Below are 22,028 nucleotides of genomic sequence, written 5' to 3'. Positions count from 1 at the left end.
ACTGGTTCTCCTAGTCCATAAGGCCTCCTGAACTTGAAGTCATCCCTGGTTACCACCCCATACACTATGTGCTAGCCTGAAAATAACAGTGGACTATAAACTGAAGAACATCACTGTGAAACTCTGTCAATCTGAAAGACTGAGTGTCTGGAGAACACATGTAAACTACCTAGCAGCAGCCTTCAACCAGGGCCCAGGCACACTAACTAGAGTAAAATGACAGCTGCGTCCTATGACTGCCACCTCTGCTGACCCCAACTGATGATTTAGAGAGCTATGTCTCTAAGCCAAAGCTATTGCCTCTTATCTCTAGTCTGGCAGTAGCTTACAAATCGCTATCACGCACACACAAAAATAAGAAGTCTATGAAATCTCACTATAAATGCTACGTGACTCAATCAACTACATTCACAGCGGCCTCAAAGAGCCCTGCCTTGTCATCATGGTGAAGACACATGCTCCTCTCCTCCCAAACCCTTTACAGCTTTATCCCAAATTTAGGGTAAACTATACCCTTTTCTCCTCATCATGCCCAAATACTTTTTCTTTTTTTGTGTGTTCTGTTTTCTATTTATTTATTTTTTATTATACTTAAGTTCTGGGATACATGTGCAGAACGTGTATCCACATGCCATGGTGGTTTCCTGCACCCACCAACCCGTCATCTACAATTGGTATTTCTCCTAATGATATCCCTCCCTTTACCCCCGACCCCCCGACAGGCCCCAGCATGTGATGTTCCCCTCCCCTCTGCCCATATGTTCTCATTGTTCAACTCCCGCTTATGAGTGAGAACATGCAGTGTTTCATTTTCTGTTCCTGTGTTAGTTTGCTGAGAATGATGGTTTCCAGCTTCATCCATGTCCCTGCAAAGGACATGAACTCATTCTTTTTTATGGCTGCATAGTATTCCATAGTGTATATGTGCCACATTTTCTTTATCCAGTCTATCATTGATGGGCATTTGAGCTAGTTCCAAGTCTTTGCTATTGTGAACAGTGCTGCAATAAACATGCAAGTGCATGCGTCTTTATAGTAAAATGATTTATAATCCTTTGGGTACATAACCAGTAATGGGATTGCTGGGCCAAATGGTATTTCTAGTTCTAGATCCTTGAGGAATCGCCACACTGTCTTCCACAATGGTTGAACTAATTTGCACTCCCACCAACAGTGTAAAAGTGTTCCTATTTCTCCACATCGTCTCCAGCACCTGTTGTTTCCTGACTTTTTAATGATCGCCATTCTAACTCGCATGAGATGGTATCTCATTGTGGTTTTGATTTGCATTTCTTTAATGACCAGTGCTCTTTTTCATATGTTTGGTGCCCAACTACTTTCTAATCCTTGAACAGGAAGGGGTTCATAGCCATCATTCTTAGCAGACCTCTATGTCTCTTCTCTACCTTTTCCTCAAGACATTTGTTCACAGTTCCATTCTACTCTCTGTTCTGTCTCCCAGTTCCCTCTTGCCCCCACAAACACTGGGTTCTAAACTTTTAAAATTACTTGTTTAGCTGATCTTGTTATCTAAAACATACTACTTCCTTTATCTACTTTTATATACTGGTATTTATAAAATACTCTTAGCTTTAAAAATAAAGATCTCACAGCCAGGTGTGGTGGCTCACAACTGTAATATCAGCATTTTGGGAGGCCAAGGCAGGAAGATGGCTGGAGGCCCAGAGCTCAAGACTAGCTTGGGCAACATAGCAAAACCTCATCTCAACTAGCTAGCTAAGTAACTAACTAAATAAATATCTAGCTAACATTATATTTCACACAGTCTTTATATAAAGTCTCTACTATAATACAGATCACTGGGAATGAGAAGTTAGGAATCTGGAATGACCATGATATTCACACACTTATGATCCAGAAGGTACTATCTGTATCCTCAGGCCAGATCAGTTTCTTAACCATGGCACTACTAATTATTCATTGCAGGGGGCTGCTTGCTGTCTTGTGGATGTTTAGCAAAATCTCTGACATCTACACCTACTAAATACCCATAGCAACTTCCCACCCGTCCCCCGCCCCAGCTGTGACAACCAAAAATGTCTCCAGACACTGCCAAAAATCCTTTAGGGGGCAAAATTGCCCCCAGTTGAGGAGTGGTCTAGATCTTTCTCCTGAGTTTAATACTATTAGAACAGTGTTTAGAGCACATTTGGCAATCAATAAGTAGTTGTTATCTAAGTGACATAAGTATCCAAGAGCAATTCTGGACACCTCTATCTCAATGTCTTAGCTTGGCAGCATCTCAAACTCAATATGGCCCAAACCAAACTTCCCGTATTCCTTAATCTAGTTATAGTACTAAGTAATCCTTGCCAGAAACTAAGAAATTATGCTAAACTCTCTTCATCATAACCTAGAACAAATCTGTTAACAGGTGCCACTATACCTTCTTCATTTCCTTTCCAACACAACAATCACTTATCATTGCCTTATCTCAGACTCTCATATCACCGGGCCTAATGCTTCTATGACATTTTTCATGCATTCCAATCCATGGTCCACAATGCTGCCAGAATAAACATTTCAAAAGCCTACTGTCGGCCGGGCGCAGTGGCTCACGCTTGTAATCCCAGCACTTTGGGAGGCCAAGGCGGGCGGATCACGAGGTCAGGAGATCGAGACCACAGTGAAACCCCATCTCTACTAAAAATACAAAAAATTAGCCGGGCATGGTGGTGGGCGCCTGTAGTCCCAGCTACTCGGAGAGGCTGAGGCAGGAGAATGGCGTGAACCCGAAAGGCGGAGCTTGCAGTGAGCAGAGATGGTGCCACTGCACTCCAGCCTGGGCGACAGAGTGAGACTCTGTCTCAAAAAAAAAAAAAAAGCCTACTGTCATTCTCCTTAAAAACTCCTCAAGCATATTCCTCCATTTATGGCAGTGTTTCCCAAACACCAAATACCATTTTCATTATTTTGTCATATTCCTACCACATACAACAGTGTATCCCTGTAATAATTTTCTTTGAATCTACTTTTATTTTTAGTTAGCTACATTTTAAACAGTATCACGAATCACAGTATGATTTTTCTCTAAAATATAAAAACATTTCAAAGTGTTCATGCACCACCTAAAAGATAACAATCTAAGTTTAACAGCCTACTCTTCTATGATTTGGCATCTTTCTTTCCAGTACCACCTCCAGCCACACCAAACCACTTCAAGTTCCCCGAACCCGCCATGTTCTTGCAAATTACACTATACTATTGCACATGGTATTTATTCTGTTTGCATGTTCTTTCCTTCTCATTTTGTCTACCTGAACTCTGCCCCTCCTAACTGCTCCTTTATGAAATCATCTCTGACTCTAAAGTTACATACTGCTTCTTCTGTTTGCCAACACCCTGGGCAGCCTCTATTACAGCCTTTGTTTACCTCTTTACCTCCCTTACTATATTGAAAGCCCCTCAAAGGCAGACACAAGTATCCGATTCTGCCCCTGGCACCCACAGGGAACAGTACTTAACACAAGGAACCATGTAAATAAGTGTTTGTTGGCTGGGCACAGTGGCTCACACCTATAATCTCAGCATTTTGGGAGGCCAAGGCAGGAGAATCACTTGAAGCATTTGGGACCAGCCTGGACAACACAGGAAGATGCTATCCCTTAAAAAAATTTTTTTTTGCCAGGCGCGGTGGCTAATGCCTATAATCCCTGCACTTTGGGAGGCCAAGGTGGGTGGATCACGAGGTCAGGAGATAGAGACCATCCTGGCTAACACAGTGAAACCCCATCTCTACCAAAAATACCAAAAAATTAGCCAGGCATGGTGGCATGCATCTGTAGTCCTGGCTACTTGGGAGGCTGAGGCAGGAGAACCGTTTGAACCCAGGAGGCGGAGGTTGCAGTGAGCCGAGATCATGCCATTACACTCCAGCCTGGTGACAGAGTGAGACTCCATCTCAAAAAAAAAAAAAAAAAAATTAATTAGCTGGGCACACTATTGCACACCTGTACTCCCAGCTACTTTTGAGGCTGAGGCAGAAGGATCAATTGAGCCCAGGAGTTTGAGGTTGCAGCAAGCTACGACTGCACCACTGCACTCCACCCTGGGCAGCAGAATTGAGACCCTACCTCAAAAAAAAAAGAAGAAGAAACAAGTATTTGTCATAAAGCAGTACACAGTTTGAGTCAATAAACCTTTACTGATTATCACATACAAAGCAGTGTTCTAAAATTGTGGAAAACACAAACAAGGAATGGCCAAACACAGGGGCTCACGTCTGTAATCCCAACACTTTGGGAGGCTGAGGTGGGTGGATCACTTGAGGCCAGCCTGGCCAACATGGTGAAACCCCATCTCTACCAAAAAATATATATATACAAAAATTAGCTGGGTGTGGTAGTTTGCACCTGTAATCCTAGCTATTTGGGGGGCTGAGGTGAGAGAATGGCTTGAATCTGGAGTGGGGCACAGGTTACAGCAAGCTGAGATCACACCATTGCACTCCAGCCTGGACAGAGTGAGATTCCATCTCAAAAACAAAAACAAGGAATGAATCTGGCCTTCAAGAATTTTCCAGTTTAATAATGGAGATAGACATATTTGCTATCATACAAGACAGAACATTCTAAGTGGTAAAATGGGGCAATAAAATGCTATGGGGTAAAGCAATGTCAGTGTGGAAAGAGAAGAACAGGAATTTTAAAATAGCAAATAAACTCAGATGTGTACTCTGTTGAGTCAGTATGGCAAAAATCACTTGAAATTCACCAAGTCCTGGCCCTGATGATATCTGTTCTGCCTATCACAAGGATTGTGTACATCACAGAACCAACATGAAGGGGCTCTCAAAACTGTAAGTGGCTATGTAAATTCTAATCATTATTAATAAATTCTGACTATGGAACCTAGAGCCCTGCATAGAAGAAGTACCATCTGAGCTAGAGCTCAAAAGGGAGGTAAATAGAGGGCATACAAGGTGTTCTATAGAAGAAGCTTAAATGGTGTTGTAAATGTGAACCCTGAAGCCAGACTGTCTAAGTTTGAATCCTACTCAGTTTCACTTACTTACTAGCTGTATGACTTTGGAAAGTTACTAAGTCGGTCTGAATTTTGGCTACCTGTCTGTAAAACAGGGCAAATACTAGTACTCAATTCACAACCTTATGAGTATTAAATGATTTAATATTTGTACTGTATAATTATTTTAATAAACAAGTGAAAGTAGACTGAGCAGAAGCAAACAGGGAAAGTATGGGGCATGTTATCAGTAGAGGGCAGTCCAGTGTGCTCAGAACAGAAAGTACAGTTAAAAAAAAAAAAGGTGGGCCGGGCACGGTGGCTCACACCAGTAGTCCCAGCACTTTGGGAGGCCAAGGTGGGCGGATCGCGAGGTCAGGAGTTTGAGACCAGCCTGACCAACATGGTGAAACCCGGTCTCTACTGAATATACAAAAATTAGCCACACACGGTGGGGCGCACCTGTAATCTCAGCTACTCAGGAGGCTGAGGCAGGAGAACTGCTTAAACTCGGGAGGTGGAGGTTGCAGTGAGCCAAGATCACGCCACTGCACTACAGCCTGGGCGACAGAGCGAGAATTCATCTTAACAACAACAAAAAAAGGTGATGTAGTGGAAGATGTACCTAGAAAAGCATGCTATTAGCCATCCTAAAAAGTCATAAATTGTATCAGAAAGAGCTCTGCACACAGAGGCTTTCAAATCAAGTTCTGGCTGTCACTGATATAGCTGTACATCCTCAGGCAAATCATAGACTACAAAGTTCAGTTTCTCTCTCTGTAAAGTGAGAAGAGTATAGTACCAAATGAATTTTGATTCTCCTTCAGCTCTGAAATTCTGAGAAAAAGACTGGGAAGTGGTCAAAAACTTTACACTGTCCCATCTAATACCTATAGCCACATAGGGCTAATGAGTACCTGAAATGTAACTGGTCCAAATTGGGATGTGCTGTAGGTGGAAAATAGACACACGTCATAGAATTAGTACCCAAAAACGGCAAAATGTTACATTAATAACTTTATATTGATTACATCTTGAAGTTGGGTTAAAATATTACCAAAATAAATTTTATCTGTTTTTATACATTTTTTTTCTTTAGATAGAGTCTTGCTCTTATTGCCCAGGCTGGAGTGCAATGGCACAATCTCGGCTCACTGCAATCTCCGCCTCCCAGGTTCAAGTGATTCTCCTGCCTCAGCCTCCCAAGTATCTGGGATTATAGGCACTCACCACCACACCTGGCTAATTTTTGTATTTTTAGTAGAGACGGGGCTTTGCCATGTTGGCCAGGCTAGTCTCGAACTCCTGACCTCAGGTGATCCACCTGCCTCAGCCTTCCAAAGTGTTGGGATTACAGGCGTGAGACAACACGGCTGGCCTGTTTTTATACTTTTTAAAAATGTGGCCCAGTCACGGTGGCTCACATGTGTAATACCAGCACTTTGGGAGGCCTAGGTGGTAGGACTGTTTTAGGCCAGGAGTTCGAGGCCAGCCTGGGTAACAAAGCATGACTCTGTCTCTACAAAAAAATTCAAAAAATTAGCCAGGCATGGTAATACATGCCTGAAGTCCTAAGCTACTCAGGGCGCTGAGGCAGGAGGGTTACTTGGGCCCAGGAGCTTGAGGCTGCAATGACCCATGTCTGCATCAGTGTACTCCACCATGAGAAACAAAGTGAGATGCTATCTCAAAAAAATTAATTAATTAATTGCCACTAGAAAATTTGAAGCTTACATTTGTGAGCATGCTATTTCTACTGGAGAACATTGTTATAAGACTATTTTCATAAAACAAAGGAGAATGTAATTCTGTGGCCAAAAAGACAAATGAAATGTGGCCATAAGGACAAACAAGATATAAGAAAGGATCTCGCAAACATAGAAAACACTCTTCTAGCCCCATACAAAGCCAGATGCATCCCTCACTGCTGTACCGTGTTCAGCTGTCTTCAGTGTACCTGAAGAAAAATTCACTGCAAAACCAAACAACTCAGCCAGACACAGTGGCTCACGCCTGTAATCCCAGCACCTTGAGAGGCCGAGGTGGGTGGATTATTTGAGGTCAGAAGTTCAAGACCAGCCTAGCCAACATGGTGAAACCCCATCTCTACTAAAAATACAAAAATTAGCCGGGCATGGTGACAGGTGCCTGTAATCCCAGCTGAGGCAGAACTGCTTGAACTCACCAGGAGGTGGAGACTGCAGTGAGCTGAGATGGTACCACTGTACTCCAGCCCGGGCAACAGAGCTAGACTCAGTCTCAAAAAAAAAAAAAAAAAAAAAACCTCAGATAAACATGTCACCCTTAAGAACTGTCCAAGAAATTAGACAACCTCCAAGTTATAGAACCCCTGCTCTCCAAAATTATTAATACTTAAATACAGGTATTCAGTAAACCTGCCTTTATCATTAATTCTTCCACTTAGCCAGATATGGAATCTGTACCTTTTATTAATCTCTCTGAAATCTTTCTTATGGATAAAATCACATGAGCTCTTTATAAGAAAGGTTACACTGTGGTCCATTCACTTTCACATATGTCATTTTTTTTTTTTGAGACAGGGTCTTACTGTGTTGGCCAGGCTGGAGTGCAGTGGCACGATCTCAGCTCACCGCAACCTCCGTCTCCCAGGCTCAAGCAATTCTCCTGCCTCAGCCTCCTGGCCCACGTATGTCATTCTTATTCCTTCAAAACTGTTATGTATGCCAGGCATGGTGGCTCACGCCTGTAATCCCAGCACTTTGGGAGGCTGAGAAGGGTGGATCACCTGAGGTCAGGAGTTTGAGACCAGCCTGGCCAACATGGTGAAACCCCATCTCTACTAAAAATACAAAAATTAGCCAGGGGTGGTGGTGGGTGCCTGTAATCCCAGCTACTCAGGAGGCTGAGGCAGAAGAATCGCTTGAATCCAGGAGGCGGAGGTTGCAGTGAGCTGAGAATGTGCACCTGCATTCCAGCCTGGGCAACAGAGCAAGACTCCGTCTCAAAAAAACAAACAGATCAGGCTCACACCTATAATCCCAGCACTTTGGGAGGCCGAGGTGGGTGCATCATCTGAGGTGGGGAGTTCGAGACCAGCCTGACCAACATGGAGAAACCTTGTGTCTACTAAAAATACAAAATTAACTGGGCGTGGTGGCGCATGCCTGTAATCACAGCTACTCAGGAAGGCTGAGGCAGGAGAATCGCTTGAACCCGGGAGGCAGAGGTTGCAGTGAGCCAAGATCACACTATTGCACCCCAGCCTGGGCAACAAGAGCGAAACTATGTCCCAAAAAAACAAACAAACAAACAAACAAAAACAGTTATGTAGATTTGATCCAGTACTAGTGATGCGACCACTTCCAACTTAGCGAAACAGAAATTGTGATTAAATCTGGAACGTCACATGCATTTAGTATTTTATCTTCTAATCAATTTAAAACACAGGTAAATTTCTGTCTTCTTTTCTACCAGAACAAATATTTTCCATCATGTTCATTAAGTGGCCTCAATGATTTCTTTTCTTAATAGACTGTTTTATTTTGCCTTTACAGCCTCAGAAAAAGTACTCCTGGCATACTTTCTTGGCCTAATTTTAGGTTGCACTTCATGCCAAGAAACAGAAACAAAATTAAATTTCTTTAAATACAACAGAGATGAGCAACACAACAAATTAATCTGATAAAAACATTTCCAAGACAGAAAGAAAGTCTCTACTTATAAAGAAAAATTCAGAATTCTTTTGTCTTGGTTGCCCAAAACATATATATATATATTTTTTTTTTTTTTTTTTTTTTTTTGAGACGGAGTCTTGCTCTGTCACCCAGGCTGGAGTGCAGTGGCGCAATCTCGGCTCACTGCAACCTCCGCCTCCCGGGTTCACGCCATTCTCCTGCCTCAGCCTCTCCGAGTAGCTGGGACTACAGGCGCCTGCCACCACGCCCGGCTAATTTTTTGTATTTTTTAGTAGAGACGGGGTTTCACCGTGGTCTTGATCTCCTGACCTCGTGATCCGCCCACCTCGGCCTCCCAAAGTGCTGGGATTACAAGCGTGAGCCACCGCGCCCGGCCCAAAACATGTATTTTTAAGTTTATTAAGAAATGGATACAGGCCAAGTGTAGTGGCTCACGCCTGTTATCCCAGCATTTTGGGAAGCCAAGGTGGGAGGATCGCTTGAACCCAGGAGTTCAAGACTGGCCTGGGTAAGCAAGACCCTGTCTCTACCAAAAAAATAAATAAAAATTAGCTGGTCATGGCGGCATATGCCTGTGGTCCCAGCTACTCAGGAGGCTAAGGTGGGAGGACTGCCTGAGCCCAGGAGGTCGAGGCTGCAATGAGCCATGATTGTGCCACCACACTACAGCATGGGTGACAGTGAGAACCTGTCCCCGCACCCCCCACAAAAAAAGATTAAAAAATTAAAAAAAAAAAAGAAACAAATACAAGTCAAGTACAATGCAGCTGTGTTTCAACAAGAAATAAAATGATCTAAAAACTGTACTTCCTTAAGGTAAGAAGGAAATCTAATGTTCATCAAACTAAGAGGTACAAAGAAGTCCAACAGATTTTTTTTCTTTTTTTTTTTTTGAGACGGAGTCTCCCTCCGTCACCCAGGCTGGAAGGCTGGACTGCAGTGGCGCAATCTTGGCTCACTGCAATCTCTGCCTCCCCGATTCAAGCGATTCTCCTGCCTCAGCCTCCCAAGTAGCTGGGATTCCAGGCACCTGCCACCACCTCCAGCTTATTTTTGTATTTTTAGTACAGGTGGAGTTTCACCATGTTGGCCAGGCTGGTCTCGAGCTCCTGACCTCAAGTGATCCACCCGCATCAGCCACCCAAAGTGCTGGGATTACAGGCGTGAGCCACTGTACCTGGCCAGATTATCTTTCAAATCATTTCAGTGCCCAATTTCTTTCTTTCTTTCTTTCTCTCTTTCTTTTTTTTTTTTTTTTGAGACAGAGTCTTCCTCTGTCTCCCAGGCTGGAGTACAGTGGTGTGATCTTGGCTCACTGCAAGCAGTTCTCCCAGGTTCAAGCAATTCTCCCTGCCTCAGCCTCCCAAGTAAGTAAACTGGGATTACAGGCACCTACCACCATGCTCGGCTAATTTCTGTATTTTTAGCAAAGAGGGGGTTTCACCAAGTCGGTCAGTCTGCTCTCAAACTCCTGATCTCAAATGATCTGCCCACCTCAGCCTCCCCAAGTACTGAGATTATGCCACCACGCCCTAGACACATTTTCATAAAAAGCAACATTTTATTCATCATAAACACAAAGTTCAAAAAAGCTTTATGCATGATAAATAAAAAGAAAAAATTCCACGTCAATTAACTGACATGCAATAGTCAACCTCACCTACGGGATTAATAATGCTACTAAGGGGTCTGGTTAGTTTTCCATGAATTGGGTCCCAATGCTAGTTGTATTCTTATTCCCTTAAAAAAACCACATAGCAGAAAGAAGCCACAAAAGGAATGTCTGAAGGACTCAGATGAGCACAAATGCTACATTACTACTAACGAAGGCTGTCCTTATTTGAAATTATTCTATTAAAAACGGGAGAATGCAGAAGAATGACTCCCCTATCATATGCCACATAAAATTAACAGGTAAGTACAATTCAGTCACATTCACAACAGCACATGTGGCCTCAAATATTATGCATACTTGTTGACTGATGTTAAGTATCAACTTACTGTACAAAGAAGAGATAAATAAAACAAAACCCACAGTAATATATTTCTTTAAGAATACACTGAGCCGGGGCTGGGCGCGGTGGCTCACGCCTGTAATCCCAGCACTTTGAGAGGCAGAGGCGGGCGGATCACGAAGTCAGGAGATCGAGACCATCCTGGCCAACACGGTGAAACCCCGTCTCTACTAAAAATACAAAAAATTAGCCAGGCGTTGTGGCGGGCGCCTGTAGTCCCAGCTACTCGGCAGGCTGAGGCAGGAGAATGACGTGAACCCGGGAGGTGGAGGTTGCAGTGAGCCGAGATGGTGCCACCGCACTCCAGCCTGGGCGACAGAGCGAGACTCCGTCTCATAAAAAAAGAATACACTGAGTCGGATAAATACTAGCACGAGCTGATAAGCACTGCTAGAAACCTAAGCTCCGATTTCAGCAAATGCATAGAAACACTTTTCAAAGAATCAGTATACCTAGGCCGGCGCGGTGGCACACGCCTGTAATACCAGCACTTTGGAAGGCCGAGGCGGGCGGATCACTTGAGGTCAGGAGTTCAAGACTACCCTGGCCAACATGGCGAAACCCCGTCTCTACTAAAAATACAACAGTCGGGCGTCGTGGAGGGGGCCTGTAACCCCACCTAGTCGGGAGGCTGAGGCAGGAGAATCGCTTGAACCCGGGAGGTGGAGGTTGCAGTGAGCCAAGATCGTACCACTGCACTCCAGCCTGGGCGACAGAGTGAGACTCTATCTCAATTAAAAACAGTAATAATAATAATTTAAAAGTTTTAAAAAAGAAAAGCAGTATACCAAAGTCATTCCTTTACCCACACTTGGACTCAGGAGTAACAAAGAACTCACCTCCTTTAGAAAACCAAGAAAATGAAATACTGAATTAAGAAGGGGTTAAGGAGAAAGTATTTGTATTTATTGAGAACCAACTACTTTATCCACTTCAGTAAGCTGAACAACATACTCAGAAACGGGATTCACCTCTGAATTAGCAAAAGAAAACCGACGATCCTAAAAAGCAATTTGGAGGAGTGGCAGTCAAAGAGGGACGACCTGACGTTCGCTCCCGCCAGTATCAAACCACTCGGGCCCACCGCCTTCCCCTTCCTCAGAGACCTAAACACACTGGGGCCGCGTTCCGGGAGCCGGTGGCATCTCCTGTCAGACGCCGGCCACTCCGCGCTCCTGTCACCTCCGGTGGAGGCGACCCCATCCCGAGGGCACTGCCGCGGGGGCTCGGCTCCGACTGCGGGAGACCGGGGGATGGGGTGGGGGGCCCAGTCTTCTAAACAAAGCTGTTACAGCTGCGGGTCCTGGGGCAGCCCGAAGGCCAGAAGGGGCGACCCTGGGACAGAGGCCGCGGCATCCCTCGGGATCCCCACTGAGGCGACCGGGACAGCATTCAGGGGACTCGGCTCGCGCGACCCTCGGCGTGACGCCGGGTCGGACCGGGTCGACTGGCAATGGGGGAGGCCCTCCACCGCGACTGGACTGGATACCCGGCGGGGGTCCCCGAGAAAGGAAGGGCGGGCCGGCGGGCGCCCCACAGCCGGAAGGGGCGAGCCAGCAAACAGGGATCCCGCCCCGGCAGGGCTCACCTTCAGGTCGTTCTCTGGCAGGTACTTGCACAGCCGCGCTATCTCCACGTACTTGTCCAGGTCTAGCGGCGCCATCTTAAGAATAACAAGCCGCGGCAATAGCGGCGGCGGCGGCTGTAGCGGAGGCGGCGGCGGCAGCGGCGGAGGCCGAAGCCGGAACTTTCCCTGCGTCACGTCCGGCCCGTGAGTGGCGTATGCGCAGTGCCGTTACAGCTCGACCCGCTTCTCCCCGCTACCTCGGTACGCCCGGCGCCCCCACTGGCTGAACCCCGGCTGCAGGCCCCAAGAGACCTCGCTTCGGTCCACCCCGCGAAACCTGCTGGGACCAGTAGTCGTCTGCCGCGGGGGTGCTGGGATGTGTAGTTTTCTGTTGTGGACAGCCACCCCTCTCTTTTCCTTCCTTTCCTCCAGACTTTCACCTCCCGGCAGCCGGCGAGGCTTTTCCGAGGCAAAACGGCGGAGTAGGTGGTCCTAGCCACTCACTGGTTTCTTTTTCTAACCCTTTTAAGCACCCTGTCTCCAGAATATCTTCACTTAACAATTGGGTAAGCCTGGCCGTAGTAACCGTTTGCACCTTTCCAAGTCCCTGTGAAAACCTCGCCCAAGCCTGTGGCAGAGATGTCAGGCCCCAGTCTTCCAGCCTGAAAGGAAGGGAAACAAATATTATTAAAGCATTTCTGATGCTAAATGCGATACAAATTATATTTTTCCGTTTAATCTTCGTAACGATTGATAGGAAAGTGAGGCTTGGAAACTAGTTCACCCCAAATCTCACAGGGAACAAAATGGTGGGGTAAAGATTGAAAAATGGCTTAAGCTTAAGCATGCTTCCAGTGAGAATCCCACGAGGGCAGGGAGTTTTTTGCTGTAACTCCAGCACCGAGAACAGTACCTGGTACTAGCATACCTTCAGCATTCGTTTATCCAACCACTCTTTACTGAGCAACAAAGATGTGCCAGGTACAGCTGCAGGCGCTTGCAGTACTTCGTGAACAAAATAGACAAAGATCTCTATTCTATCCGTAGCTACAAAAAATACCTAAATTAGCCGGGCGCGGTAGTGCGCGCTTATGGTCCCAGCTACTCTGGAGGCTGAGGCAGGAGAATCGCTTGAGTTGGGAGGCGGAGGTTGCAGTGAGCTGAGATCGCGGCACTGCACTCCAGCTTGGGCGACAGAGCGAGATCCTCCTCAAAAATAAATTAGTAAAAGGAAGCTGTTGTACGGGACTAGGGGTGGGGGTGCAATGCCTGTAGCTAAGTGACCAGTTAAGAGACTGTTATGTAATCCAATAGTAGCAGGCGCTCAATAAATATTTATTGCTCAAGAGACCCTGGAATTAATCCTCTTGCTCTCTAAAGTATATTTTGCGGACAATTGGCTAACCCTGAATGAGATATCTGGGTGAACTTCTTTGTATTGTAACTCTTCTGAAAGTATGATTGTTTCAAAGTAAAATTAATTTTTAGAAGTTTGTTGCAGAATGAATGATGCCCACAAGCATTCATTTCTTCATTCATTAAACTAATAGTTATATAGTGCCTATTGGCCAGGCTGCGGTGGCTAACGCCTGTAATCTCAGCACTTTGGGAGGCCAAGGCAGGCAGATCACCTGAGGTCAGAAGTTCAAGACCAGCCTGGCCAACATGGCGAAACCCCATCTCTACTAAAAATACAAAATACTGGGGAGGCTGAGGCAGGAGGATCACTTGAATTGCTTGAGGCAGAGGTTGCAGTGAGCTGAGATGGCGCCACTGCACTCCAGCCTGGGCCACAGAGTGAAACTCCATCTCGAAGATAAAAGAAAACAGAGGTTACACAGTGCTTATGATGTGAATAAAACAGATATGATCCCTGCCCTAATTAGGCTTACGATCTGCTGGGAAGAGACAAACAGTATTTATTTATTTACATTTACTGGTTTATTACTAATATAAAGGATATTACAAAGGATACAAGTGAAGAGATGCATAGGGTGAGGTAATTAAAATTTTTTTGTTGTTGAGGCCGGGTGCAGTGGCTCAAACCTGTAATCCCAGTAGTGAAGCCAAGGTGAGCAGATCTCTTGAGGCTAGGAATTCAATACCAGCCTGGCCAACATGGTGAAACCCGATCTCTACTAAAAACACAAAAATTAGCTGGGCCTGGTGGCACATGCCTGTAATCCCAGCTACTCCGGAGTCTGAGGCGTGAAAATTGCTTGAACCCAGGAGGTGAGGGTTACAGTGAACTGAGATCATGCTACTGCACTCCAGCCTGGCCAACAGAAAAAAAAAAAAACATCGTTGAGGTGAGGTCTTACTATGTTGCTGAGGCGGGTTTTAAACTCCTGGCCTCAAGCTATTCTTCTGCCTTGGCCTCTCAAAGTGCTGGGATTATATGTGTAGGCCACCATACCTGGCAGTGAGCAAATATTTAATTGCAAATTGTGATTAGTGCTCAAAAGGGAAAATAGGAGGTACTATAAGCAAGAAAAATGGAGTAGACGAGGTCTACATTTGGCTGGGCACAGTGGCTCACGCCTGTAATCCCAGCACTTTGGGAGGCTGAGGCGAGCAGATCTTTTTGAGGTCAGGAGTTCCTGACCAGCTGAGATCCCCCCACTGCACTCCAGCCTGGGAGAGAAAGTGAGACCGTGTCAAAAAAAAAAAAAGAGGTCTACATTTTCTCACCTGTACTTGTGTCCTTTGGGGAAAAAAAAAGGGCCTGGCGTGGTGGTGCATGCCTGTAATCCCAGCACTTTGGGAGGCCGAGGTGGGCGGATCATGAGGTCAGGAGTTTGAGACCAGCCTGGCCAATATAGTGAAACCCCGTCTCTACTAAAAATACAAAAAATTAGCCGGGTGTGGTGGTGTGTGCCTGTAATCCCTGCTACTTGGGAGGCTGAGGCAGTAGACTCACTTGAACCTGGGAGGTGGAGGTTGCGGTTACAGTGAGCTGAGATCGCGTCATTGCACTCCAGCCCGGGTGACAGTGCGAGACTCCATCTTAAAAAAAAAAAAAAAAAAAGAAAGAAAAAGAAAAACAGCCTGGCATGGTGGCGCATGTCTGTGATCCCAGCTACTCAGGAGGCTGAGGCAGGAGAATCACTTGAACCTGGGAGGCGGAGGTTGCAGTGAGCTGAGATCACGCCACTGCACTCCAGCCTGGGCAACAGAGCGAGACTCCGTCTCAAAAAAAAAGAGGCCTACTTTAGGTTGATAACACAGTGGAGGTAAAGTACAGGATGTAGATTCTAGCACCATGTGGGCAGAGTTCAAATACAGGCTTTACCACTTATTGTGTAATTTGGGGGCAGTTATTTATCGTTTCTGTCTTCCAGTTTTCTCAGCTCCAGTATGGAGATAATAATAATGCTTACCTCCTTTGGAGATTGTAAGAATACTACTTATCTCATAGGCGTGTACAAAGGTTTAACAGAGTTGGTATAAGAAAATGGCTTAAAACAATGTCTATGCCGGGCACAGTGGCTCAAACTTGTAATTGCCAACACTTTGAGAGGCCAAGGCAGGAGGATCACGTGAGCCAAGGAGTTCGAGACCAGTCTGGGCAACATAGTGAGACCTTGGCCGGGCGCGGTGGCTCACGCTTGTAATCCCAGCACTTTGGGAGGCCGAGGCGGGCGGATCATGAGGTCAGGAGATCGAGACCATGGTGAAACCCCGTCTCTACTAAAAAATAGAAAAAATTAGCCGGGCGTGGTGGCGGGCGCCTGTAGTCCCAGCTACTCGGAGAGGCTGAGGCAGGAGAATGGCGTGAACCCGGGAGGGGGAGCTTGCAGTGAGCCGAGATTGCGCCACTGCACTCCAGCCTGGGCGACAGAGCGAGACTCCGTCTCAAAAAAAAAAAAAAAAAAAAAAAAAAACATAGTGAGACCTCATCTCTACTAAAAAAAAAAAAAAAATTAAAATTAGCCAGGTTTGGTGCTGGCACGTACCTGTAGACCCAGCTACTCTAAAGACTGATGTGGGAGGATCACTTGAGCCCAGGAGGCCAAGGCTGCAGTGAGCTGTGATTGTGTCACTGTACTACAGCAGGGTGACAGTGAGACTCTGTCTCAAAACAAAAAACAAAGACAAAAAAACATTGTCTAGCACAGAGTGAGTGCAATATGAGTGTTAACTCTGAGTATTAGGTGGGCAGGAAAGGCATTTCTGAAGGTGTAACATGTAAGACTTTAGAAAAAAAATGTAGGAGGCTGGGCATGGTGGCTCACGCCTGTAATCCCGGCATTTTGGGAGGCCGAGGTGGGCAGATCACTTGAGGTCAGGAGTTCAAGACCAGCCTGGTCAACATGGTGAAACCCTGTCTCTACTAAAAATACAACAATTAGCCAGGCGTGGTGGTGCGTGCCTGTAATCCCACCTACTGGGAAGGCTGAGGCAGGAGAATCGCTTGAGCCCAGGAGGCAGAGGTTGCAGTGAGCTGAGATTGCGCCACTGCACTCCAGACTGGGCGACGAAGTGAGACTCCATGAAAAAGAAAGAAAGAGAGAAAGAGAGAGGGGGAGAGGAGGAGAGTAAAAAAGGGCAGGACAGGTGCAATGACTCATGCCTGTAATCCCAGCACTTTGGGAGGCTGAGGTGGGCAGATTGCCTGGGTCCAGGAGTTCGAGACCAGTCTGGGAAACATGGCAAAACCCCATCTCTACAAAAAATATAAAAATTAGCTGGGCATGCTGGCATGTTCCTGTAGTCCCAGATACTCGGGAGGCTGAGGTGGGAGGATTGCTTGAGCCCTGGAGGCAGAGATTGCAGTGAGCCAAAGTTGTGCCACTGCACTCCAGCCTAGGCAACAGAGTGAGACCCTGTCTCAAAAAAAAAAAGGAAAAAAAGGTAAAGGGATAATCTGCTCAGAATTTCTTGGAGAAAAAAATTCAAATGGAAGAAGATGCTGTTGTTGTTTAGATAGTTTAATTTTTTTTTTTTTTTAGAAACTGATGTTTATGGCCAGGCACGGTGGCCATAAACACACACACCTGTAATCCCAACACTTTAGGAGGCCAAGGCGGGCAGATCACGAGGTCAGGAGATTGAGACCATCCTGGCCAACATGATGAAACACTGTCTATACTAAAAATACAAAAATTAGAGTGCCTGTAATCCCAGCTACTCAGGAGGCTGAGGCAGGAGAATTGCTTGAACCAGGGAGTCAGAGGTTTCAGTGAGCCGAGATCGCACCACTGCACTCCAGCCTGGCAAAAGAGCAAGACTCTGTCTCAAACAAACAAAAAAAAGGAACTGATATTTATTTTCCATCAACCTTATTTTCATGTCACTTAAGAGCCCCTGCAAGAACAACTTAAGACCATTCAGTGGTCTGAACAGTGGGAGCTGCAGACTAGTCTTCCGTGGCAGGCTGAGTGCTCCAGTCTTCAGTAGGTTACTGCTGAATAGGCACAGAGGATACCTGCACCCTTCAGACCAGTCTGCAACCTCAGGCTGAGTAACAGTGAACTCAGGAGCTGGAGCAGTCCATTCACCCTGAAACTCCTCCTTGGTCACAGCCTGTTCAGCAGCAGCTTGCTCTTCTTTTTCAATCTCTTCAGGATCTCTGTAGAAGTAGAGATTAGGCAGGCTGGGCATGGTATCTCACGCCTGTAATCGAGCACTTTGGGAGGCTGAGGCGGGCGGATCATGAGGTCAGGAGATTGAGACCATGCTGGCTAACACAGTGAAACCCCGTCTCTACTAAAAATACAAAAAATTAGCCGGGTGTAGTCCCAGCTACCTGGGAGGCTGAGGCAGGACAATGGCGTGAACCCAGGAGGCAGAGGTTGCAGTGAGCCGAGATTGCGCCACTGCACTCCAGCCTGGGCGACAGAGCGAGACTACGTCTCAAAAAAAAAAAAAAAGAAGTAGAGATCAGGCATGACCTCCCACAGATGTTCACAGGAAATGGTGCCATGTATGTGCAGAACTTCCCGAGCCAGCATCCACCACATCAAACCCACTGAGTGAGCTCCCTTGTTGTTGCATGAGATGGCAATGTCCACATAGTGCAGTGGAGAATCTGTGTTACACAGAGCAGTGGTAGGTAGGTTAACATAAGATGCCTCTGTTTGAGACTGGTGGTCAGCCCTGGGGTCAGTAACCACAAAAAGCTGTGGCTCCCAGAAGGAGCCTGGATCTGGTTAGTGAAGGTTCCAGGAGTGAAGTGGCCAGCAATTGGAGTGGCTCCGGTGGCAGCAGCAAACTTCAGCATAACCCTCTGGCCAGTATTCCTAGGGGATATAACACTGGCATCAGCAGGGTTTTCAATGGCAACAATGGCATGAGCTGCCAGCAGAAGCTTCTCCCAGGTCCTCTTCAGATTTATGATGTAGATGCCATCACTTTTCCTTTTATAGATATACTATTCCATCTAGAAGTCAAGATTGGTGCCACCTAAGTGGGTTCCTACTGCAAGGAACTTAAGGACATCCTCCTCCTTCATTTGCAGGACATCAAGGGCTCCGGACATTGTGAAAGTTTCCCTTTAAGTTATGATGGGAATCCAGAACAACCCCCTATGGACCCCTCTGTGGGTAGCATAGAAAACTGTTTGGCTGTTTTTCTTTCTTTCTCTCTTTCTTTCTTTCTTTCTTTCTTTCTTTCTTTCTTTCTTTCTTTTTCTTTTTTTTTTGAGACAGGCTGTCGCCTAGGCTGGAGTGCAGTGGCACAATCTCGGCTCACGGCAACCTCTGCCTCCTGGGCTCAAGCAGTCCTCCCACCTCAGCCTCCCAAGTAGCTGGGATTACAGGCGTACATCTCCACACCTGGGTAATTTTTGTATTTTTAGTAGAGACAAGGTTTCACCATGTTGGTCAGGCTGGTCTTGAACTCCTGACCTCAGTTGATCGGCCCACCTCAGCCTCCCAAAGTGTTGGGATTACAGGCGTAAGCCACTGTGCCCAGCCACAATTCACTTTTAATCTCTGAACCTCTGTAATTGGGAATAAATCCTATTCAAGATACCTTCTCAGAAGTGGGAAGAAAGACAAATAGGGAGATGGATGTGAATGTTCTTCATAAACTGTAAAGTGCTTAAAAGGAAGGTCTCACCGGCATTCATTACTTCTCTTGCTGATGCGTCAGTAAAGAGGTCAGTGATGTGCTGTTCCAGTGAAAATAGGTGGCAGTCCTCACATTACCACACTATCTGACAGCAGGAAGCTCCCTCCTGCAGACCCACCTCATTGAGTGAACATCATTCTTCACATCCACAGCAGAGAGAAAAGAAGAAAGCATGCATCAGAGTGTTGGGCGAGCTTTTAGGAGAGGTGTAAGATACTTCCAGTGGTTTGGTATGGAGATGGGGTAAGAGAGCTTGATGACTGGAATGCATTCTTAGTCTTCCTTGCAAGAAATAAGAGATCTGGGTTCCTGGTTCTGCCATTTTATGTGGGGTAGTTATTTTAACTTCTCTAGGCCTTGATTTCCATTTTTAAAAATAGATCTCATGCCAGGCACAGTGGCTCACATCTGTAATCCCAGCACTTTTGGAGGCAGAGGCGGTTGAATCATTTGAGGTCAGGAATTCAAGACCAACCTGGCCAACATGGTGAAATCCTGTCTCTACGAAAAATACAAAAATTAGCCAGGCATGGTGGTGCACACCTGTAGTCCCAGGTACTCAGGAGGCTGAGGCAGGAGAATTGCTTGAACCTGGGAGGTGGAGGTTGCAGTGACCTGAGGTCATGCCGCTGCACTCCAGGCTGGGCGACAGAACAAGACTCCATCTCAAAATAAGTAAATAAATAAAAATAGAAATAGAGCCGGGCGCGGTGGCTCACGCTTGTAATCCCAGCACTTAGGGAGGCCGAGGTGGGCGGATCACGAGGTCAGGAGATCGAGACCACGGTGAAACCCCATCTCTTCTAAAAATACAAAAAATTAGCCGGGCGTGGTGGCAGGCGCCTGTAGTCCCAGCTATTCGGAGAGGCTGAGGCAGGAGAATGGCGTGAACCCGGGAGGCGGAGCTTGCAGTGAGCCGAGATTGCGCCACTGCACTCCAGCCTGGGCGACAGAGCGAGACTCCGTCTTAAAAAAAAAAAAAAAAAATAGAAATAGAAAATACATCTCAGGCAGCCCAGCGCAGTGGCTCACGCCTGTAATCCCAGCACTTTGGGAGACCGAGGTGGGTGGATCATGAGGTCAAGAGTTCAAGACCAGCCTGGCCAACATGGTGAAACCCCGTCTCTACTTAAAATACAAAAAAAATTAGCTGGGTGTGGTGGCAGGCACCTGTAATCCCAGCTATTTGGGAGGCTGATGCAGAGAATTGCTTGAACCCGGGAGGCGGATGTTGCAGTGAGCTGAGATCATGCCACTGCACTCCCCCAGCCTGGGCGACAGAGCAAGACTCTGTCTCAAAAAAAAAAAAAAAGAAAAAGAAAATAGATCTCAGGCATTCCACGTTCTCAAATTTGATTCCTAGTCTAAAAGCATAGGTTCACCAGGCGCGGTGGCTCATGCCTGTAATCCCAGCACTTTGGGTGGCCGAGGCAGGCGGATCACTTGAGGCTAGGAGTTCGAGACCAGCCTGGCCAATATGGTGAAATGCCATCTCTAGTAAAAGTACAAAAACTAACCATACGTGGTGACCACGCCTATAATCCCAGCTACTTGGGAGGCTGAGGCAGGATAATTACTTGAACCCAGGAGGCGGAGGTTGCAGTGAACTGAGGGCGCCGCTGCATTCCATCCTGGGCGACAAAGCGAGACTCTGTCTGTAAATAAATACATAAATAGGTCCCAGAGTGAAAACTGGTTGCTATTTTGCCCACAAACCTCTTCCAATTTTTCTTGTTGATGTGCCCCTCCAGCATGGCACCTTGAAACAGAGCTAGCCAGAAAACACCGGGGACATCAGAGCATTCTGCAGCTGTGAGCAGAAATGTACGTGGAGATGCACATGGACACATGGCAGAGCTAACCTGGTCTTGGTTTTCTTTCCAGAAGGAGAGCAGAATGACTGAATATGCCTAAACTTCTCTTTGGCAGACATTCAATGGGGATTTTTCCACTAAAGTGGGAACTCACAAAGACTCCATATGTTGGAAAGAGCCACAGACCTTGAATTCCATTTTGTCAATACATTTTGGTTATGGTTTCAAGTAGCTAAAATATTCCTTTCACCAACTTGGCCTTTTACCTGTATTAGCACATCCTCTGAACAGTTCCGTCTGCACAGTGGGTAGTACTATCCTCATTCTATAGATGAGGAACTAGGGTTCAGAGTGGGTAACTTGCCAAATGTCAGAGTTAGATGGTTAGTGCTGGACCCTGAATTTTTTTTTTTTTCTGACAGAGTCTTGCTCTGTTGCCCAGGCTGGAGTGCAGTGGCACAATACTGGCTCACTGCAACCTCCACCTCCTGGGTTCAAGTGATTCTCCTGCCTCAGCCTCCTGAGTAGCTGGGATTACAGGCACACACCCAGCTGATTTTTTTTTTTTTTTAAGACAGAGTCTCACTCTGTTGCCCAAGCTGCAGTGCAGTGGCATGATCTTGGCTCACCACAATCTCTGCCTCCTGATTCAAGCGATTATCCTGCCTCAGCCTCCTGAGTAGCTGGGACTATAGGTGTGCACCACCGCGCCTGGCAAATTTTTGTATTTTTAGTAGAGATGGGGTTTCACTATGTTGACCAGGCTGTTCTCGAACTCCTGACCTCGTGATCTGCCCTCCTTGGCCTCCCACAGTGCTGGGATTACAGGCATGAGCCACCACACCCAGCCTGGAGCTCGGATTTTAACCCAAGTATGTTTGGTCTCTTCCCACTAAGC

The 22,028-nt window shown here is 46.4% G+C and overlaps 2 protein-coding genes and 1 pseudogene across 2 annotated transcripts in view; 1 reads left to right on the top strand and 2 right to left on the bottom strand.

Moving 5' to 3' along the window:
- Positions 1-12,416, bottom strand: part of PPP6C (protein phosphatase 6 catalytic subunit) — a 52,539-nt gene extending 40,123 nt beyond the window's left edge. Inside the window, 3 exon segments of the mRNA XM_055271103.2 lie at positions 11,515-11,543; positions 12,165-12,255; positions 12,258-12,416. Of these exon segments, the coding sequence (XP_055127078.1) occupies positions 11,515-11,543; positions 12,165-12,255; positions 12,258-12,338 (201 nt within the window). The 5' untranslated portion in view covers positions 12,339-12,416.
- A 256-nt stretch (positions 12,417-12,672) lies between these two features.
- Positions 12,673-22,028, top strand: part of RABEPK (Rab9 effector protein with kelch motifs) — a 43,926-nt gene continuing 34,570 nt past the window's right edge. Inside the window, exon 1 of the mRNA XM_063636016.1 lies at positions 12,673-12,808. The gene's annotated coding sequence lies outside the window, so the exon portion shown is untranslated. The remainder of the gene's footprint in view (positions 12,809-22,028) is intronic.
- Positions 17,644-18,764, bottom strand: LOC129478458 (small ribosomal subunit protein uS2B-like; annotated as a pseudogene).

The sequence above is a fragment of the Symphalangus syndactylus genome, chromosome 3, assembly GCF_028878055.3.
Source record: "Symphalangus syndactylus isolate Jambi chromosome 3, NHGRI_mSymSyn1-v2.1_pri, whole genome shotgun sequence".
NCBI classification, from domain to species: Eukaryota; Metazoa; Chordata; class Mammalia; order Primates; family Hylobatidae; genus Symphalangus; species Symphalangus syndactylus.
This window is presented reverse-complemented; position numbering and strand designations above follow the sequence as displayed.